We start from the raw sequence: 23,101 nt of genomic DNA on the forward strand, positions 1-23,101 counted from the left end.
CCAGAGCCTGCGTTTTCTTAAACTCCAGACTGCCCACTCTGTTCCCGGGGAAGTCTAGACATGGCCTTACTCTAACACCCCACGTCTCTCTGAGACTTAAGATCACTCGCCTACCTTACTCTCCTTGCTCCTTTTGTAAGTTGTTCAGACATATCAATGGCTCGGAGGGGGACGGGGTTCACATTTATGCCACACTTCTCGTTTTTAGGGGCTGACTACTAGAAGTGAACATGCTAAGCTTATCTTTGGACTCAGGCATTCAGGCATCCTCCCTGATGCCAGCACCCAGGGGTGCTCCCTCTAACTGCAAGGCAACACTTCGCTGATAAGCAGCTTGTGTGAAGTCCTAAAGAATGCTAATTACTTAAAAATAGTTTTATTCATTTTTATTTTATATGTATGACTATATGTGTGTGTGTGTGTGTGTATATATATATATATATATATGTGCCCCACATGTGTGTCTGGTGCTTGTGGAGGCCAGAAGACATCACATACCCTAGAATTGGAGTTACAGTTGGCAATGAACCTTCATGTGGGTGCTGGGAATCGAACCTGGGCCCTGGAAAAGCAATCAGTCCTTTTAACTGCTAAGCAGTCTATTCAGCCTCCCGAATCTTTTCTAAAGAAGTTTTTGATGTAAGCAGTCATGTTTCCTTTTTTGTTTTTTAAGACTATTTTTGTTTTTGTTTACATAGCTGCTGAGGATTGAACTCAGGTACTCATGCATGCTAGGCCGGTGTTTTGTGAAACCACACCAGTCCTAGAAGGCACGCGTTTGAAGACGTGGTTCTTGGGGCTGGAGAAATTGCTCAGCCATTCAGAGGACTGTCTGCTCTATTAGAGGACTCTGGTCCAATTCTCAGCTCGTAAATGTTTACTAGTGCCAGAGGTATCTGACCCTCTCTTCTGGACTCCTTGGGTAACAGGCAGATATATCACGTATATGCATATATTCAGGCAAACATACACACAAAAGAATAAATAAATAAATGAATGAATAAATAAATACTTTTCAAAGTCAAAGAAATGATTCTTTATGTATTGTATGTTTGAAAACTGCCAAGAGAGTGGATTTTAAATATTTTCTCACTACTAAAACTCTACAGCGCGCTCTCTCTCTCTCTCTCTCTCTCTCTCTCTCACACACACACAGACACACACACACACACACACACACACACACACACACACACACACACACACACACACACACCAGGCAGAAGCAGAAGCAGGTAGATCTCTCTGAATTTAGAGCCAACATGGTCTACATAGTAAATTCTAGGCTAGCCAGGGGTACTTAGTCAGACAGTGTCTCAAACTAATACCGCCCCCCCAGAAGATAAAATTTCAGCATGGAAATCTTTTAGTGATTGATCTGACAGGGGAGTTCAGCGTGGTGACACATGATGTGTGGTTACAGGTATGCTAACCCGGGCAACGTAGAGCTAGTTCATTCTTAGCAGCAGCTAACGTCAGACACGAGAGCACCAGTGAGGCTCTTCTTACTATAACTAGTTTTTACTTAGCATGCAGATGGTGGAATGCACGATGGCATTTTCATATGTATGTACCATTATCCTTTGTCCTAATCCAGGACCCTTTTGAGTCAGAGTCTTTTCAGTAATCCAGGCTCTTCCTAAACTCTCAGTTCTCCTGCCTCAGTATTCGGCATGCTGGGATAGCAGGCGTCCACTGTGCCCAGCTCAATTCCTTTTGAACTTGATAATGCAGAGATGTAGTATTGATGCTTGTGAATTCAAATGTGTCCCCTGGCTTTATTCAATTAAGATTACAAAGACTGCTTTGGCCTCTGTAATTTTTGTTTACTGTGAAGCATATGTATACGCGTGCGAGCCTGCCTGTGTGTGTGCGCTACAGTGTGTCTGTAGAGGCAGAGGACAGCTGTTTGGAGTTGGTTCTCTCATTCTATAATGTGAGACAAGGAGATCGAACTGAGGGTGTCAATCTTGGATATTTATACCATCACCCACTGAGCCAGCACACTGTCAGCCACCATGCTGGGCTACTTATCACTGTGTGTGTGTGTGTGTGTGTGTGTGTGTGTGTGTGTGTGTGTGTGTGTGTGTGTGTGTGAACATGCTATGGCACATGTGAGGAGGTCAGAGGACAGTGTTTAGGAATCTGTTCTTTCCTTGCACTGTGGGTTCTGGGTATCGAACTTGTGTTATCAGGCTGTGTGACAAGCGTGTTAACCTGCTGACCCATCTTGATGGCCCCACTCTTTTATGTTTTTGTATCTGGCACCTTGCTCTGTAGCTCATGCTTGCTTGGGCTCTGTATTCCACCTGTCTCAGCCTGCCAAGGGTTGGGATTTCGGGTTAGTGCCATCATGCCAGGCAATAGCCTTCTGTTCTACTGTGGATGATGTTTGTGACTGTCTCTTCACTTCTTGTACCTCTTCCCTCGGGCTCACCCTAAGCTGCTCATGTTTCCCACTTGGAGAATGTGTCAGAGGAAGAAATGAACAGACTCCTGGGAATTGTGTTGGATGTGGAGTACCTCTTTACCTGCGTCCACAAAGAAGAAGATGCAGATACCAAACAAGTTTATTTCTACCTGTTCAAGGTGAGATCTTAACATTTTAATTACTTAATTGATTGATTAATTTATTTATATTTAATTAGTTAGCTGTGTGCATGCACATGCACACATGTGTGCTCATATATATCATGACTCACATGCGGAGATTAGAAAACAGCTTGTGGGAGTCACTTTTGTTTTTCCCACATTGGGTTCTCAGGGATTAACTCAGGTTGTCATCTTTGGTGGTAAGCGTCTTTCCTTGCTAAACCATCATGTTGAGTTCTTATTACTGTTTAGGTGACTTACCTTATTTTTAATTATGTGAATATGTGTATGTCTGTGTAGGAATATGTGCACATGGATATGGGTGCCTACAAAGGCCAGAGAGGCTGTCGGATCCCTTGGAGCTGGAGTTAGAGGGGGTTGCGAGCTGTTGGATGTCCAACCTAGATGTTGGGAACTGAATTCAAGTTCTCTAGAAGTATAGCAAGTTGCTCTTAACCACTGAGCCATCTCTCCAGCCCCCTTGTTTTTTGAGACATTGTCTTATGTAGACCATGCTGGCCATACTGTGTCGCTGAGGCTTGCTTTAAACTGACTTTCCTGCCTCTACCTTCTAGGTCTTAGAATCTAGGTGCTAACATTTCAGTTGTGGGCCACTGTAGCTAGTGGGAGGTGAGATTTTTGCATTTCCAAAGCCTTTTCTTTCCCTGTCATCCCAGTGCCAGTCTGTGGGTAGAAGGCACTTAGCTCTGTTCCTGCAGCTCTGCTTCTTCAGGAGTCTCTAAAATGCCTTCATATGCGTCTGCAGAATTGGCCATCTTGATTCACACGTGCTCATAGATTTCTTTCTATCCACCACGCAGGTGTTTAGCACAGCCCGTATCAGAGATGCCACCGAGGTATCTTGAGGGACAGAGCTGTAACGAGACAAAGTTCTTCCAGCATGGAGTCACATGTCAGCCAAGGACATGTTAAGCGAATAATTAGGAATGGTTTGTCAATGTTAAAGTGTGCGGTGGGCAAAGAGCCATTCCTGACAGGGGGTTTTCCAGGCGGAGAGGCTGCGGCATGCAGCACAGCAGTGAGGCCATCAAGGTGGAGCCTAGGGAAGAACCCAAGCGTCTGGGGAAATCCGACTGTCCCCGGGCTGCCTTTTCTTCCTTCACACAGCTGTTCAACGTGAGAACAGGGGACACTTTGTCAAAACCTCAAAGGAGCCGTCAGAAGGACAAGTAAAACAAGAAACCCGAGGGCTGGAGAGATAGCTCAGTGGTTAAGAGCCTTTCTGAGGCCCTGAGTTCAGTTCCCAGCATCCACGTTCACAATTGCCTGCGACTCCAGCATGCAGGATGTACCTTCTAGCCTTTGTATGCACACGTGCGGGTATATACATGCAGCCAAAGCATTTATACACATAAAAAGTATCTTATAAGGTGGTTGGGGATTTAGCTCAGTGGTAGAGTGCTTAAGGCCCTGGGTTTGGTACTCAGCTTAGGAAAAAAAAAAAGACAAAGAAAAATAAGGGGAAAAAAATCTTATAAGGAAATACACACACACACACACACACACACACACACACACACACACACAAACCCAACCTGTTTTTGAGTTCTTTGCCAACCCTCTATTGCACAATCCTTGTCAAGATGTTAGGAAACACATCAAAACAGAAGGCACGGCCAGAAACATGTGCTAGTGTCTATATTTTCTTTTCCTTTTTTTTTTTTTTTTTTTTCCAAGACAGGGTTTCTCTGTATAACAGCCCTGACTATTCAGGAACTTACTCTGTAGACCAGGCTGGCCTCGAACTCACAGAGATCTGCTTGCCCTGCCTCCCAGGTTCTGGGAGCAAAGGCGTATGCCACCATCAGCAATACCCAGCTTCACTTTTGTTTTTTAGATTAGTCTTTGCAATTGTGTCTCTCAGTGTTTTCCAGAACTGACTGAACTCCCTTCTTCAGTCATTCTCCTGCTGCTCTGTGCCTGGCCGTTTATACAGATCTTTATGAAACCAACTAACCGCCCCTCCCTGGGCACTGTCTTCCTCTGTAGTGCTTTTTATATATGTGTGTGGATGTCTTGCTTGTAGGTATGTCCGTGTACCACATGAGCACAAGGTACATACCAGACATTTAGCTATGTCCCTAGCTCACAAAAGCTTTCTTCATTTAATGAGAACTACTGCACTTAAACTGTTTTTATTTTTTTACTTTTTGTGATAGTGGGGATTGAAACCAGGGCCTTATATTCCTTTGTATTCCAACATGGACACGTGCTATATTGAGCTGCATTCCGGCCTCTGGTTATTTTTCGTATGACAGAGAGCTACGTCATCCACTGAATTCCCTCTTTGCCATGGCTGCTGGGAATCTCACTGGCTTCTCTACAGCATTCTTGTCTTCTCTAAACATTTGCTCTGTAGTTTTCCCTTCTCTTCGTTTGTTCGTTTGTTTCTTCCATTTTCTAAGAACGGAGAAGGAGAATGCATTTTTTAAAGTTTTAGGTTACTGTTGGACTATTCCAGGCGGGATGCGGCGGGTGGGGGAGTGAGTCACGTGACATCGGAAGGATAGGCCCCTCAGGCGGTGACTCGGACCTGGCTATGGGGCCGGAGTCAGTCTGTTGCTGTCCGTGCTTTGTTGGAGACAGATCTTCGTTGAGGGAAAACAAGGACTGCAGAGCTACAGCGGGTGTTTGTCTTGGAGCAAGTGCCCCAGCAGCTTTTGCTGCTTTGCAGGTCAAGGTGCTGTCAGGCTTTCCGTCCCGTTGGCCATGTGGCTTGCAGCCAGTAGAACAAGCAAGCAAGCATTGGCCCAGGTCGGAGCGCTGTGGCCTTTGCTCTCCCTCATCTCCAGACAGCAGGACAGATATATTAGCTTCTCAAATCAGAATCCAAGATGACCCATGCTCTCTTCTCTTTCAACCATTCCCTTTTTCTTTCTTTTCCTTAGACCAGGTCTTTCTATGTAGTTCAGGCCCATCATTTTGTTGTTGTTTGAAACAGAATCTTTTTGTGTAGCTTTGGCTAGCCCGAAACTCACTACGTAGCGAGGGCTAGCTTTGAGTTTGTAGCAGTCCTCGCTGCCTCAGCCTCCTGAGTGCAGGGATGGTAGCATGAGCCGTTATGCCCGGTTTCTAGCTCTATCCCTTTGTATTTGAAAAAATAGGTTCATTGTCTCCTGGTTCATTGGATTTAACTAAAAACTGAACATTCAGTGAATCGAGTTCCCAAGGGGCTGAGCTAGGAAAGAAGATCTTATATAACTCTAAAAATAAACACAGGAACTGGGATTGCTTGTTTTTAAAAATCCATGATAAATCCTGTGTAGTTTTGTTTTAAGATGGAGTCTGATCCTTCTGCCTCCACCTCAGAGGTCTGGGATTCTAGGCAGAGCTGCAAGCCGACTCATGATCAGTCTTTAGCATCGCAAGCACACACGGCGCTTATCTTTACATAGCACATTGAAAGGATCAGTAACTTGTCCATTCCCATAACTTTTATGGGACCCCCTAGAAGGTATTGTGCTTAGTGGTGAAATATTCCCTTTTCTGGACCCTTTTCTTTCTTTGGAGCCTTCGATCCTCGGGCTGGAATTAGAAGCAGTGTATTTGGTTTGTGGGCACTGAGAACATGCACCCAGCATCTGCAGATGGAGTAGAAATGGGAAAGGACAGAGGTAGAGAATGTTCCTTCCAAGCTCCTGAGCCAGTGCTCTTGTCTTTGGCCTTATGTATGCAGAGTGGACTCTGCCTTTTCTAGTAGTTAACACTCGGAGAGCTTTACCTACCTGTGGTAGCATCAGTGAGTCTCACTGGACCTCTGGATCTCTAGCAAGCAAAAATGGGAGAGAAGGGGAAATTGGGGGAGGAGTAGAATATGGGGGGACAGGGCAGGGTAGTCCAGGCTGCTCAGAATTGAGATGTTGTCTAGCTCTGTTCAAAGGCGTGAAGGCAAGTTTGTGGTATCTAGGAGTTTGAGTGTTTGACTTAAGTATTAATTCTTTTATATATATATACACATATATGTGACTAAGTAGAATATAGTTGATGGCTTCTCTTCAAGCTTAGGCATATGTAGGGTGGGGCCTGGGAGGGAAGAAATAGATGTACTATGGGATATATTTGTATGTATGTGTGTGTGTGTGTGTGTGTGTGTGTGTGTGTGTGTGTGTGCACGTGGGCACACATGTACATTTTAAGTGCTGGATACAATGGTACATACTTGTAGTCCCAGTACTTGGGAACCCGAGGCTAAGAACTTGGGGCCATGAGTTTGAGGTCAGCCTGGACTACATAAGGAGACCCTGTCTCAAAAAATCCAAAACCTGAACCACATAACTACAAACACACTATAAAAAAAGCCTTTCAAACTAAAGTTTGTTTTAAAAAATGATTTTTTTGCAGCTCTTGAGAAAGTCAATTTTACAAAGAGGAAAGCCTATGGTTGAAGGCTCCTTGGAGAAGAAGCCACCATTTGAAAAGCCCAGTATTGAACAGGTAAGCATATTTTGAGGAACTCCTTTTCCATGAAATTAAGGCTGAGGGCCCTGCCAGCTTTTGTTTGCTGGGCTCCAACCTGGAACCAGTAGTCAACATACACCATTAAGCTACAATCTAGCTTGAGGAACTTTTATGCTTCTTTCCATATTTCTGTATAGTTCTTGCATCCATCCCCACCCAGCTCCAAGATGTTCATACAAAGACTATAGAGATCACCTAGGACACTCTGTGTCCCATTTGCATGCCCAGGTTCATGAATAATCTGGCATTGTCTTCTAGGAGTGTTGTGCACTTAGACTCCAATCTGTATGTTGGGAGAAATGAGTAGAATGTGTAGTTAGTAAGAACTCATAAAACATGTCTTTTCATGCTTTTGATATCTGAAAATAAAGGCTTTGTTCTTTTATTTGGCACTGTCTGAAAAAGCCTATTGAGGAGAGGGAATCCATTAAAGACGTGGAAAACATTGTAACTTGGGACTGAGTGGGGGTGCAAGTTAATTCTTAATTCTAGCTTTGTTTCTGTAGCTGTGATAAAATACCTGATTTTAAAAAAAAGTTTCTGAGAAAGGTGTTTATTTAGTTTATAATCCAGATTACAGTCCTTCTTAGCAGGGAAGTTACAGTGGTAGGAACTCTAGGAAGCTTATCATATCACATTCAGTCAAGAGCAGAAGGAAGTGAATGCATTCAGGCTTGCTGTATTCAGTTTTGTTTATCTATACTTAAACAGGTCAGAACCTCAGTCATAGAGAACGTCGTTATAAAACATGATTTTTCTGTAAGAATAAATTCTTTTCTTTTTTCTTCCTTCTCCTCCTCCTCTTCATCTTTGGTTTTTTGAGACAGGGTTTCTCTGTGTAGCCCTGGCTGTACTGGAACTTACTTTGCAAATCAGGCTTGCCTCGAACTCAGAGATCCACCTGCCTCTGCCTCCCAAGTGCTGAGATTAAAGGCATGCGTCACCACCGCTTGGCTAAGAATATGTTTTCTGTTGATTCTAAACTAGACTTCTTGTTCTTTTATGTGATGAGATGGGAATGTTTTGTAGAAAATTTAGATCAATCTATAACTCTCTCGGAAAAGTAGACATTTCTAAATGCTTTTTCTTTCTCTGATATTCTTGCTAAAACTACAAGAGCATTATTAAAAGTGTACATTTTAGTGTTGAGTTCAAGATAAGGTGGTGTTTAGCGAAAGATAAGATAGCAAACCTTTAAAAATTTCACAGCCAGAAACATTTATCCAAGAGCCTCATTCTGCACATTAACTTGTTTAAGGGGTTTTTGACCCCTCCCATGTTTGTATGTGAATTTTCTCTTTGATGCTCCAGTTTGATGTGGGAACAGAATGATAATTCTGAGTTTTTCTTTTCGTCACTTCTTGTACTGTGACCAGAGGGGAGATTTCCCACAGGCAGTATTGATCCTGTTGAAGCAAAGGGAAGACGTTTTCTTTTTCTTTTTTTTTTTTAAAGATTTATTTATTTATTGTATATAAGTACACCGTAGCTGTCTTCAGACACACCAGAGGAGGGCATCAGATCTTATTATAGATGGTTGTGAGCCACCATGTGGTTGCTGGGAATTGAACTCAGGACCTCTGGAAGAGCAGTCAGCGCTCTTAACCGCCGAGCCATCTCTCCAGCCCTTCTTTTTCTTTTTTGCTAATTACCACTGAGGTAACTGGTTGTGTTCAGAGTTCGTGTGGTGACGCAGGTTCACGAACATGCTGCTTTTCCATCTTTTCAGGGTGTGAACAACTTTGTCCAGTACAAGTTTAGTCACTTGCCATCAAAGGAGAGGCAGACAACAATCGAGCTGGCCAAGATGTTTCTGAACCGCATCAACTACTGGCATCTGGAGGCTCCATCTCAGCGGAGACTACGGTCTCCCAATGATGACATCTCTGGATACAAGGAAAACTATACAAGGTAACTGAGTTCCAGTACTGCAGTCTGGCTCCAGAGAGAGCCTTCCAGGCGTGAACTTGCTCTTTGCCTCTGCAAGCGGGCATTGCTCAGTTATAATGGTGAGTCCGTTCACGCAGACCACGTGCCGTGCATATGGAGGTTGTAGGAATTGGCTCTCTCCTTCTACCGTGTGATACGGAGGGATGTAGCCCATGCTTCAGGTTTGGTGGCAAGTACCACTACCCACTGAACCTTCTTATAGCTCTGATAGTATTTCAGATATATAAAACTAAATGACGTTAATTTAACTTGTAGTTTCTGTTTTTTCAATGTGGCTACTATGTAATTTAAAATATCTACATGAGCCAGGGGCACATACCTTTAATCCCAACAGTTGAGAGGCAGAAGCAAGCAGATCTCTGACAGGACCACATTACATTAGCAAGTTCCATATTATACAGCTCAACCAAAGCTATATAATAATAAGGCCCTGTCTCAAAGGAAAAAAAAAAAAAAGAACATAGCTTATATTTTTTCATTTAACTTTTTGGTTTTAATTTTAATGGTTACAATGTCACATAATAAACTGACATGAAGGATAAATTAGAAAACAATTTGGTATGTTCAGTATACAAAATATAAAAGGTTACATTAATCTTCATTTAAGTAGAAGAACTATCCATTTTATCTCTTTTCATGATATCGATACTAGGTGTGGACTTCTTTGAGCCAGGGTGTGTGTAGCCCAGGTAGCCTTGAATTCACTGTATAGCCCAGATGAATTCTGAGATTACATGTATGGACCACCAATCCTGTGTTTGTAGCTCTTACTGGAGAAAATGATTGTTTCATCAAGAAAAAAATGGACAAAAAAGAAAAGTGAATAATTAAAAGAAGAGGTGTTGGGCTGGAGAGATAATTCAGCGGTTAAGAGCACTGACTGCTCTTTTAGAGGTTCTGAGTTCAATTCCCAGCAACCACATGGTGGCTCACAACCATCTGTAATGAGATCCAATGCCCTCTACTGGTGAGTCTGAAGACAGCAACAGTGTACTCACATACATGAAATACATACATCTTTAAAAATAAAATAAAATAAAAGAAGGTGTGTGTGTGTGTGCGTGCGTGCGTGCGTGCGTGCGTGTGTGTATGTGTGTGTGCGTGTGTGTGTGTGTGTGTGTGTGTGTGTGTGTACACCTGTGATCCCAAGACTCTGGAAGCAGAGACAGGAGGAGTGCGAGTTTCAGGCCACAGTCTTTAAGAGGGAGTTTGGGATAGAATGGAAGGAGAAGAAAGAGAATTAACGTAAGAGAAACATGAGACATTGCCATATTTTAGAAAACAAAATGAAGCTCGGTGTAGTGATGTATGCCTTTAATCACAGCCCTTGGGGGAGGCAGAGGCAGGCAGATCTCTGACTTTGGGGGACAGCCTGAATGAGTTTCAGGACAGCCAGAACTATAAACTATACAGAGAAATTCTGTCTTTAAAAAACCAAGCCAACCAATCAACAAACAAAATTAACCAACCGAACAAAAGCAAACCAAATTAATTAGTATAGGGCGACAATTGGGAACTGTCAAGAAATGGGTGGCACTAATAGGAACTTAGAGTAGCAAAAGCAGGAATTGGGCTTTCAGTGGGCTCAGGGCTTGTCTCTGGTCCCACTTTTCCCTGTCTCCGTGAGCTGTAGACCAGTGTTCTCTTCCCTGACTCTCAGTTTCTTCGTCTCTGGCATTGTATTCTGTGGGACATTTGCACTGCTGTCTGGCATAAACCAGTTTCAGGGAAGATTTTGGGTTTTGTTTTTACCCCCTCCCCCACCGGTGCTGTCTGGAATATGTGTAGCTGTATTATAGACAAGACTAATGGACAGTTGGACTAGAGTGTTGGTATTTGAGGGGCACTTTGAAGTCGGGATAGTATATGATAGAGACGGGGAAGAACGTTTGGTGCTCAGTGTACTCAACAGACAGACCACCAAAGGTGGAGCCAACCATGTGAAGAGAAACCCGCCCAGAGAGACGGTGCATAGGTGCCTGTATGCACTGGGACCTGTTCATTTCTGGACCAGGAGCCTCTATTAATAATAGGGGGAAGTGAAGGTAGGTGCACTCGGCTCTGCTTCCTCCTCATGCCCTTCGATGAAGGGAAGCAGGGAGAAGTACACAGCAAAGTTGGGAGCTATTTGAAAACAAAAACAGAACATATGCACGGACCACCATTACCATGAAAATGAGGCAAAGGGAATTCTCTGTGGGGAATACTGGACTCAGGGATGAATGAAGGTCTGAAGCTTTATTCATTAATGAAAACAGTAAAAAGCAACCCGAGGTGGCACATATCTATAATCTTAGTCCCAGGGATGTGATCCCGGGAGCGTCAGGAGTTCAAGACCGGACTGAGCTACAGGAGGCGCCACCTCAAAATACAAAATAAACAAAGCAGGTTCAGCAGAAGAGCTTGCTACTATTATGAGGAAAAGAAAAGGTGTTTTAGGTTTTAAATTACTATGTAGCCAGTTGTGGTGGCCCACTCTTTTAATCCCAATGCTGGTAGAGGTAGGTGAATCTTGAAGTTTGAGGCCAACCTGTTCTACATAGCTAGTTCCAGGCCGTCCAGGGCTACTCAAAGAGACCCTATCTCAAAACAGGCCAGCAAACCAACAAACCTATACTGCGCTTTACCCATAAGCGAGCACCGCTCAGATACAGATGTGCAGCCCAGACGGCAGCCACGTGTGTAATTAGTTATCTACACTGAAAACCAGAAATTAGCAAGCTGTTTATTGCATATGCTTTTAACTCCAGCGCTTGGGAGACTGAAGCAGGAGGAAAATTTAAACAATTTTTACTCATTATCAAAAGTATTGCCATTTATCTATATCAGAGTGGAAACTTCCCAGTGACTGTGATTAAAAGTGCCTTGGGATTATGAAGTGCACCATCGAGTGTGCTTTCCAGAATGTGGAGGAGTGTCCTAGGCCTACATGCCAGGCAAGCACTGTACCAACTATGATTTCATAAGAAGTTACTGTGCTGTCTCCTGTCATCTTCAGATACTCTTCCCGTTTTACTACGTGAACACGGCTAAGACACAACCAGATTGGCTTCAAAAGATGAATTTTTGAATTACAGATACTAAATAATGCTTCGTTTTTTTGTTAACAGGGTTACTATTTCAATAAATAAATAAAACTCAAAATTATTACAAAATATTACTTGAACATGACTTTTTTTTTAAGAGCAACATTTAATCGGTGCTAGGTTCAGAGGTTCAGTCCATTGTCAAGGTGGGAGCATGGCAGCTTCTAGGCAGGCATGCTCCACACAGAGCTTAGAGTTCAACATCTTCATCTGAAGGCTGCTAGTGGAAGACTGACTTCTAGGCAACTAGGAGGAGGGTCTTAAGTCCAATCCCACAATGACACACCTACTCTAACAAGGCTACACCTCTTTTTTTTAATTGGATTTTTTTTTCTTTTCTTTTTTTTCGGAGCTGGGGACCGAACCCAGGGCCTTGCGCTTGCTAGGCAAGCACTCTACTGCTGAGCTAAATCCCCAACCCCTAATTGGATTTTTTTAAATTTGCATTTCAAATGTTATTCCCTTTCCCGGTTTCCTGGACATAAGTTCCCTATCCCATTCCTCTCCCCTTCTTCTATAAGGGTGTTCCCCTCCCCATCCACTCCCCCTTCCCACTCCCCTGATATTCCCCTACACTGGGGGTCCAACCTTGGCAGGACCAAGGGCTTCTCCTTCCATTGGTGCCCAACAAGGCCATCTTCTGCTAGATATGCAGCTGGAGCCAGGGGTCAGTCCATGGGTAGTAGACTTTGGGTAGAGGTTTAGTTCCCTGGGAGCTTTGGTTGGTTGGCATTGTTGTTCTTATGGGGTTACAAGCCCCTTCAGCTCCTTCAATCCATTCTCTAATTCCTCTAACAGGGGTCCCGTTCTCAGTTCAATGGTTTGTTGCTAGCATTCGCCTCTGTATCTGACATGCTCTGGCTGTGTCTCTCAGGAGACATCTATATCTGGTTCCTGTCAGCATGCCCTTCTTAGCTTCATCAGTCTTGTGGCTGTATGTATGTGTGTGTGTATATGTGTATATATAGCCTATATACATATATCCTATTCCAGGATAGCCAGGGAGGTGTGTGTGTGTGTGTGTGTGTGTGTGTGTGTGTGTGTGTGTGTGTGTGTGTGTGTATGTGTATGCATATGTATGCATGTGTATATATACATTTACATATACATATATGTCTATCTTATCTATCTGTCTTTCTGTCTATCTATTGAGAGGAGTGAGCTGAGAGCAGGAAGCAGAAGTAGCACAGTGTTTCAGGAATGTAACTCTGGGGAGAAGGCTCAGTGGCTAACAGCACACACTACTCTTGCAGGGGGCTGGTGCTTGTTCCCCAGCACTCATTTTAGGTGGCTCATAAGAACCTGTAACTTCAGTTTCAAGGGATCCAACACTGTGCTCCTCCTCAGGCACTAGGCACCCGTGGTGCCTATACATAAATACAGACTAAACAGTCCTAACACACATAAAATAAAATTTAAAAAGAAGAAAAGACTGTGGATCGAGGCAGACGCACCAACACTGACACGCTTATTCTCAAGGAGTGACTCATGCTTCTATCCCCAGTGTTCAGGGGTCTGGGCTAACAGGATTGCTGTGAGTTCAAAGCCAGGCTACACTCACTACACAGTAAGACTGTGTCAGAATATGGGGGTGGGGTGGGAAGCAAACAAAAAGCCTTTCCTTCTTTCTTTACCTCCTTCCCTGTGTAGCTCAAATTGGTGTTGAACCTGACATTCTCATGCCTTCGCCTACCATGTAAGGGGAATTATAGGTGTCTGTGATCATGAAGGCCTTCCTGCAGAGAGACGCACTACAGCTCCATTGCCACCATACACAGGGCAGTATGGGGTTAGATACAGAATGAGGCCACAGCGGCGTGCAGCGGCATACCCCTTATTCCTGTCCTTGCTTTACCTTACCTGTTAGTGTCCTTACAGGATGGAGGAAGGCTTTGAGTTTTTTTGGACAGCAGCACTGGCCTGGAAGAGCGTGGTTTGCACAATGACACATTCCCATGGGGTTTCCCATGCTTAATGCTGCACTCTGGGAATCCCATGATCTCTGCTTGTTGCTATTTCTGGGAGTTGCAGAATCCACATCTGTCGACTGAAATCCAAGGCCGGTTTCTGAATCTTTTCATTCACTAGCATTAGCGTTGAAGAAAGTTTTCTGAATCAGATGGCCCCTGTTGTCAGCTCTCTGCAGACCTGTGGTCAGATCAAGGAAACTGGGTTTCTCTTCTGTCCCATAGTGCTGAAAGCAGTTTTGACTTTGAGCCTGCAGAGTGTGCCTAGGCGACAGATAGTCAAAGTTTATTACTTTTTGCACCTGACTGGGTTTGAACAGACGTAAAGCTCTTTATCTTCTCCCTATAGCTTTAGCGGTAAGAGGGTGTTGTCTTGGCAGTTCATTCATTCATTCATCCATTCATTCACTTATTCATTTATCATAAAAAAAGAAAAGTATGTGTGTGTGTCTGTTGCGCACATATGTATAAAGATGCTTGTGTATATTTGAGAGGAACACAGTATTAATATGTCGCTAGCCCAGGCTTGCTCCAAACTTCAATGATCCTTCTTCCTCAGCCACCTGAATAATGCAATCACAGGGGTATGCCATCATGACTAGCTGTATAAGTATTTTATTTATTTTTATTACGTGTGTGTGTGTGTGTGTGTGTGTGTGTGTGTGTGTGTGTTTGTGTTTGTGTTTGTAGGCCAATGGACAACTTGAGGGAATTGGTTCTTTCCTTTTACTGCCTAGGCCCCAGGGATGAACGTTGGTTGTTATGTTTAGCAGCAAGTGACTTCCCCTTGAGTGATGCCACATGAGGAAATGCCTCTGTTGCCTTTCCTTTTTGTTTCTCACTTATATAGCTTATTTATTTATTTCTTTTCAGTTCTGGGGATCAAGCCCAGGATCTTGCTCATGCTAAGCAAGCTTTCTGCCTCTGAGCTTCGTCTCAAACCCCACTTTATATACATACTTTAATTTTTTTAAGTACTTCATACTATTAAAATATCTACACCTATCAAATAATTTAAAGAAAGAAATCATTTCCCAACTCTATGATTAGACAAGGTCCTTTAGGCCAGTTAGATGTGATATATTCATTTTCCAGATGCTTACCAACTCCCTTTAAAGATAGGATGTTTCAGATGAATAGGTTTTCTAATTAGGTGATCTATTTGAATCTGACTTCACACGAACAGTAACAGGATTACACTTTACAACACATCTGATTATATCACATTTTGACTTCCTAAGATTCAGCAACCCAGCCAGGTAGCCTTATTTCCTTGGTGTTCAATGAGGTAGGTACCCATTCTACTTCTGTGCCGGCGTACCAGGAGTGTTGAATTCCCTCTTCAGTACTCATTGCTTTAGCATCCACAGTGCTGGGGTTCTTGGCCATCACTCCTGGCCTGTGATTTTGACATAAACAAAACTCGTACTCTGTACCTTACACATGCTATCTCATTCCATGGAGTCCAGTGAAGCAGCTATGACTTGTCTCTGTGATACAGGTAAGAAGGTGGGCACTCAACAGTGTAATATGTCCGTGTAGGTAGTCAAGAGGCAAAGCAGTATTGGATTCCAGGCTCTCTGCACAACAGAACGGGAAGAGGCCAGCATGTGGGCCAGCCACTCCTTTCCTGCACTCACTTCTTGCTAATACTCCTGTTGGCTGCTACTGCGGGCTGTCATCGAAGCCCTCGTCCCTTCGCCCGATCTTCATTGCAACTGGATGTTTCGGATGGCTGGGACGTGATGGCCTACTGATGGAACTTGTCTCCTTCTTGCAGGTGGTTGTGCTACTGCAACGTGCCGCAGTTCTGTGACAGCTTACCTCGGTACGAAACTACGAAGGTGTTCGGGAGAACACTGCTTCGCTCCGTCTTCACCATCATGAGACGACAGCTCTTAGAACAAGCCAGACAGGAGAAAGACAAACTGCCTCTTGAGAAACGCACACTAATCCTCACGCATTTCCCAAAGTAAGGGGGTGTGCTTTGGGGACTTCGCTCTATCCCAGGGCCAGAGGTTGTAGAGAATGTGCCAAAGCCTACTTAAGTACCAAAATCATGAACATCAGAGTATTGAAACGCTTTCATGGACCACTTGTGGTTTAAATAAGACACAGAGACTTGTAATAATTTGGCCTTTTGCTGGGACAGTGTCTAATTCCTCTGCCATCCCGTCTCTCCCCATGTTTCTCACTTCCTGCTTACAGTTCCTTCGATCCCTTCTGTTCCCTGCCCCTGCCTTCTCTTTGAGTGCCCTGCATCCCTTCCGCATCCACCTGAAGCCCCAGGCCATCAGATCTTTATTGTACAAAAAGCCATACTCCAATCAGACCCAATCAGCCTCAAGACAGTACCCATTCATCATGGTTGCCTTCAGGCAACGAGAGCTGCCTGACCTTCATCTTTTGGGCTGGTGAGGTAGGACAAACATAGAAAACCCAGTGATGTGCCATAAAAATGACAGTACCAAAATCCTGCCTGACTTAGCTCTCTGCTGGTACAGAATCAACAACTGAAAACACGGGAACCAGTCTGGAGGAATGGCTCTGCCGTTAAGAGTAAGAGTAAGCAGTTAAGACCTCTGATCTTCCAGAGGTCTTGGTTCAATTCCCAGCAACCACATGGCGGCTCACAACCAACTGTAGTGGGATCTGATGCCCTCTTCTGGTGTGTCTGAAGACAGCTACATAAAATAAATTTTTAAAAAAGAAGGAAAATGCAGGCACATACTTGATACAGTGTAAGGAAGGCCACCCTGACATCAAAGAAAGCCTCCTGACAGGAGGAAGGACCTTCAGTTCCCAGGATTTCTATGCACTTCCGATAGCAAACCAGTCTTTTGGTTTGTTTGTCTTAATTTGTGCTTTTTGAGACCCTGGTTGTCTTTGAACTCACTATGTAGAACAGGCTGGCCTCAGGCTCACAGGGATCTCCCTGCTTCTGCCTCCTGAGTGCTGGGGTTAGAGGTGTACCCTTCTCCTTCTGGCCAGTCCTTTTTAAGTTAATCAGATCTGCTCTTTGGCAATCTGTGTATGTAATGGATTCTGATGGCCCTCACCTCTGTGCGCTTTAAGGCGACATCTCCCTTCCACACTAATCTCTTCTCCATATTCTTGTTCAATTGTGTCCCTCTGTACCCTACCAGGGATGTCAGTGTGGCCATGGAATTGAAACTCTCGACTGCGTTCTATGGCTTAACCAGTGAGTACACAACCGAAGACAATGTCTCTTCACCCGAAGAGTCTCATCCTACCAGTAGCTTATCAATAAGGGAAAGCCCAATCCGACCTGTGGAGGCCCAGCCATGACTTTACTCTGTGTATTTCAGGTACTAGGATGTTACAGATGATGAGGGAGAGTATGTAGGTGCAGTGTCTGTCCATTCGTGGGGTGCAGAAGAACCGTATCCAGTCTTCCCTGCGCCCTGGCGAGGTGCCTGTCTCTTCACTCCTGTCTCTTACTGGTTCAGAAGCAGCCTGCCAGAACTGGGGTGGTGGCTCCCTTCAGTTCAGCTTTGTACCCCTGAACTGTTAAGTGTAGAATACATGCATTCTGTGACTCTCGGGTCTTGCTTTGCTGCATACAAGAATTATGTTAGCGCAACAGGAAGTTGGAGGGCTATATCCTGGACTTTGGGACCATGATGCTTTCACTTTCCCCTTCCGGTAGGGCCAAATCTACATCCTCACATGCTGGGCACGCATCCTGCCACTGAGGTACATTGCTAGGCTGCAACTGTGTATGAGCTTAAGCTAAGAGGATGACTGCTGGGTGTTAGCATTTTGTCTAAGCTCCACCCCACAGTTACCTGGCAACAGCCAGGTGTGCCTGACCCACTAAGAGGGGCTGTTTACCCCCTCCTCTCTCTCTTGCTCTCTGGCTCATGCTCTTGCCTTCTTCTCCTGCTCTGTCCCCTATTTCCTTTCTCCCTCTCTCTCCACATGCTTTCTACTTCTCTACTCTGTCCTTGTCTACCTTTTTCTGCCTCTACTACCCTCTTGACTCCCCTCCCCATGCCCTGAATGAACTCTGTTCTATACTATATTGTAGGAATGCCTTAGCATGGTCCCACTGAGGCACCTCCTTCCCCCCATACCTGACTACACTTCTGTAGAACAAACCCCTCCCTTCCTTCATCTTTTTATAAACACATCACCGGGGAGGGGCTGAGGGCAAGCGAAGGTACAGCCCATGGCTTGTTGAACAAAGATAGCAGCACATGAATGAGATGATTAGGATTGGGGGGTGGCGAGAATTTTTTTTTTTTTTTTTAAAGATTTATTTATTATGTATAGAGCGTTCCACATGCAGGCCAGAAGAGGGCACCAGATTTCATTACATATGGTTGTGAGCCACCATGTGGTTGCTGGGAATTGAACTCATGACCTCTGGAAGAGCAGAGACAGTGCTCTTAACCTCTGAGCCATCTCTCCAGCCCCGAGAATTTTTTTTTTCTTTTTTTTTTTTTTTTTTTTTTTTTTTTTGGTTGGATATAGTAGAGAAGGGCCTTAAAGGTTTAAAAACTAGGTAAGCGTCTACCGCTGAGCTTTTTCCCCAGTCCCAATTTTTTTCTTAAAATAATGCCTAGGTTGGTATATAGTAGAGAAGAGTAAAGGTTTAAAAACTGGGAGTGTCACGGCTTTTCTTCCCTGTCCCACTGAAAAGTGTTGATTTGGAACATAGTGGGAGGGGCATGTAAGTACTGTTTGAGTGTCAGTAAGTACTGTATGAGTATCAGTAAGTACTGTATGAGTATCAGTAAGTACTGTTTGAGTATCAGTAAGTACTGTTTGAGTATCAGTAAGTACTGTTTGAGTATCAGTAAGTACTGTTTGAGTATCAGTAAGTAATGTATGAGTATCAGTAAGTAATGTATGAGTATCAGTAAGTACTGTTTGAGTATCAGTAAGTACTGTATGAGTATCAGTAAGTAATGTATGAGTATCAGTAAGTACTGTTTGAGTATCAGTAAGTATTGTATGAGTATCAGTAAGTACTGTTTGAGTATCAGTAAGTATTGTTTGAGTATCAGTAAGTACTGTTTGAGTATCAGTAAGTACTGTTTGAGTATCAGTAAGTACTGTATGAGTATCAGTAAGTACTGTATGAGTATCAGAAGGCCAGAGGTGCTGGGTGCCTGGAGCTGGAGTTGTAGGCAGTTGTGAGCATTGATGTGGGTGATGGGAATTGAACTTGGTGCCGCTCTACACGAGCAATATATGCCCGTAAGTATTGAGCCATCTCTGCAGCCACAGAAAAACTGAATTTCTATTATTAAATTACCCAATTCGCATCTCATGAAAGAAGTTAAGAGCTCTTGTTTTCACCCTGTAGTCTAGGCTACTTTTGAGTTCACAGTTTTTCTTTACCTCAGCTTTTCTAGTGCTGGGATTACAAATGTGGATCACCAAGTCTGACTCTAAACATAGTTTTCATTTTTTTTTTTTCTTTTTTTCGGAGCTGGGGACCGAACCCAGGGCCTTGTGCATGCTAGGCAAGTGCTCTACCACTGAGCTAAATCCCCAACCCCCATAGTTTTCATTTTTAAAAAGAAGTTAGGTCCAGAGTTGCAAGGTAGGGATCAACTAAATTAAAATATATATCAAAACTCTATATAGAAACCTGTTACTTTGTAAGCCAATTCAAAAAATAAAGTAAATTCAAAGTAAAGTGGCAAACACACGTACACACACACACACACACACACACACACACACACACACACACACACACACGCATGCACGCATGCCAATAGTGACTGTTTTCTTATTGAGATTACTGAACTCTCCTTGACTGTTTAATCTAAATCCAGAGGCTGATTTAGAGAATCCTGTGGATGTTATTGAGAGGCTTGAGTCGAACATCCAGCATTCGCAGTATAAAGTGTTTCTAAGGAAACCTGCACATGAATGAGGCGGAGGCATGGGTACCAGGGAGAGAGACTCCGGCCACGCAGTGGCTAGGTTCCAGATGGATGTACAGGTTGCGTGCCTGCCTAGACAGAAGGGGTGTGACTCTGATGATGCCGCATCCCAGAGGCCACCTTTTAGTCATTTAAAGCTCGTTCCTTCCTATTAAGGCCATTTCACACCTAATGTTTCTAATTTGCCACTAAGGAGCATTTTGCCTTCAGACTATAGCAATCGGTTTCTGTCAAGGGATAAAGAGTGACCCTGAGCCTCACAGCAGCTACAGAGCTAATGGATACATTTTAATCACTTCATATAGTGACAGCTTTTTTTTTTTTTCCATAGCAAAATTGTTTTGCTCTTTGTAGATATTTGCTAATTATAGTGTGGAGCTCCGTCAGTTCCCAGCTCTGGCGTGCTTGTGCATTGAGCTGAGAAATCAAGGCTGCTTGCTTTCTTCTCTGTTACTAATGGTAGGTTAAGACTACCACCCACCTCTCCTTTGGAATCCTCTTTCATAGAATATGTCAACATTCGAGGCTGCTGGGGGTGTATGCCTACTGTTTTGATGTGGAACCGTACATGTGAAAGTCTGAAGTGCTCTTCGAGGCTCTGGCTATCTGTATCAGACTGAGAGCTAGGATTTATTTCTCTGAAACACCGTGAGGGCTCTCTGCTTCTCTCCTGAATTTCACACCATTCTTCTTATTGTTCTATGCTGCTCTTTCTTTCCCTGATTTATTATTTATTTCTTTATTATTCCTTTATTTATCTGTTTTTTTTTTTAAATTTATTCTTCTTTCATTTATTCTTCCTCCACTCTTCCCACTTTCCCTCTCCCCCATATTATTTATTTCTTGAGACAGTCTCAACATGCAGCCGTGATATCTTGCTGGTCTGAAGCTTGCAATGAAGACTAGGCTGCCTTGAAACTCACAGAAATTCAGCTGCCTCTGCCTCCTGAGAGCTTGTGATCAAAGGCTTGTACCCAGATATTATTATTATTTTTTGTGGTACTGATATTAGGATTGAATTTAGGGCATTTTTTGATCTTGTTGTTGTTTTCTAGACAGGGTCTCTCTATACAACAGCCCTGGCTGTCCTGGAACTCACTCGTTAGACCAGGCTGGTTTCAAACTCACAGAGATCTGCCTCCCAAGTGCTGGGATTAAAGGCTTGTGTATGGTTCTCTCTCTCTCTCTCTCTCTTTCTTTCTTTCTTTTCTTTTTTCTTTTTTTTAAAGAATACCTTGGTGAATTTTCCAGGCTGGTCTTGAAATGGTGATCTTTCTGCCTCAGCCTCCTAATTAACTGGGATTCCAGTAGGTCTGTTGCTTGTACTGGTTTTAACTTGTGCCTTTCCCCTACTCTATGAATTGTTACAAGATTCCTTCCTTGTTTTTGTTTTTCCCTTTTTCTACCCTCATTGGTTAATTTCTCACCCACCTTCTTTTCTCTCTTTCCCTCCTTTTCTATATTTGTATTTCTTCTTTCTGAATTGAAGTGGGGAAAAAGGTGATCTGTGGTGACATTGGGATGTTTATTGCTGTTGGGACGCAGTTGATTTAGTGTGTTATGAAGTGAGCCCAGTAACTCACCACTGGTCTCAATTCAGACCCTGCCGTTCAGTAGTCATGGGAACATGGAATGCTTATTCAATTTCTCTGCACTTTATGTGTTTCCATGGTGCAGTGGATTCTGTTCCACAGTGGCTTTATGAGGCTCAACTAAGGGCATCAATCCCTTACTACACCACTGTCAAGTAATAAGAGTTGTGTAATAAGGAGATTCGTAATCACAGAGGTGGTGAGGTGATTCAGAGTGAAGTTTCAGAAGCTCCAGGAGCAGGGCAGGCATGGGGCAGGTGCCTTATCAGTACGTAACGACATTGGTGGTGATGACAACAGTGACCTCTACATAGGCAGCTGGAATCTGCTGTGCGCCTCACCAAGGATACATGATCTGATTAATACTCTGTAGCCAGTGTCCTACCAAGCTATGCTGGGGTAAAAGGAGATGTTTGTAGAAACACAATCTGTATTTGAATACACAGGGATGTCCATCTGAATCCATCAATTGCATCATAATTCTAATGTATTTTGTAGTTGAAGTAGGAACCCTGTTGCTTGTTGATGGTTGCTATAGGTGACTGATGCTCTGATAATTAATTAAATTAATGGTTTATTTTTTTATTTATTTAAAAAGTTTTTGTTTTATCTGCGTGGGTGTTTTGTCTAAGTGTGTATCTGTGCACCCTTGGTGTCCGTAGAAGTCTGGGTTTGTGAGCCACCATGTGGAATTGAATCTAGTTCCTGTGGAAATTCTGCCAATGTTATTGACCACTCAGCCACTTTTTCCTGCCCCTATTTTTAATTAAAAATATTGTTAAGTCTTTGACAATTTTATATATATACTTTTTTATCATTTTCATCTTTAACTCCTCCCAGGTCCAGCCCCAGATCTACCCTTTGTGTCCTCTTTTATTTTTACATGAACCATCAAGTCCAAATTGTACTGCCCCTATGCTTCTCATTGTGGGGCTATCCACCGGAGCATGGTTGACCTACCAGGATCCAGACTCTTAAAAATGGCTCTTCCCTGCCCAGAGGTTGGGGTGGGGGTTTTGAGCCTCCCCCACTCCAACCTGGATTGTTGACCTGCTTGATCTTGCACAGGTCTTGTACAGGCATCCACAGATGCTGTGAGTTACTGAGTGCAATGGTTCTTCACATCCAGAGGACACTGTATTGCAGTCCTTCCTGACATCTGACTCTTACAGGCTTTTTGTTCCCGCTTCCAAGATGGTCTCTGAGCCTTGAGGAATATTTATAATTTTTAAAAGCTCACTCTTGTTATTTTTTTCCCGTGCCTAGGTTTCTGTCCATGTTGGAAGAAGAAGTGTATAGTCAAAACTCGCCTATCTGGGATCAGGATTTTCTCTCAGCTTCTTCCAGAACCAGCCCACTAGGAATCCAAACAGGTACATTCCTTTGATAGAAATTCGAAAGCAACCAGGAAGCTCAAGCCAGGGTGTTAGTTGTAGTTTCGCATTTATTTGCGTTTCTCGTAAGGAAGTAGATGACTAGAGCCTGAAAGGCTGGTGTTAATGAAGAGCAAG

At 43.5% G+C, this 23,101-nt stretch overlaps 1 protein-coding gene across 1 annotated transcript in view; it reads left to right on the forward strand.

Moving 5' to 3' along the window:
- Window positions 1-23,101, forward strand: part of Kat2b (lysine acetyltransferase 2B) — a 105,459-nt gene that overhangs the window by 52,148 nt on the left and 30,210 nt on the right. The window contains exons 3-7 of the mRNA XM_032900827.1: window positions 2,444-2,589; window positions 6,955-7,047; window positions 8,801-8,982; window positions 15,855-16,046; window positions 22,857-22,963. Coding sequence (XP_032756718.1) covers window positions 2,444-2,589; window positions 6,955-7,047; window positions 8,801-8,982; window positions 15,855-16,046; window positions 22,857-22,963 — 720 coding nt within the window. The remainder of the gene's footprint in view (window positions 1-2,443; window positions 2,590-6,954; window positions 7,048-8,800; window positions 8,983-15,854; window positions 16,047-22,856; window positions 22,964-23,101) is intronic.

The sequence above is a fragment of the Rattus rattus genome, chromosome 4 (assembly GCF_011064425.1).
Source record: "Rattus rattus isolate New Zealand chromosome 4, Rrattus_CSIRO_v1, whole genome shotgun sequence".
In the NCBI taxonomy this organism is placed as follows: domain Eukaryota; kingdom Metazoa; phylum Chordata; class Mammalia; order Rodentia; family Muridae; genus Rattus; species Rattus rattus.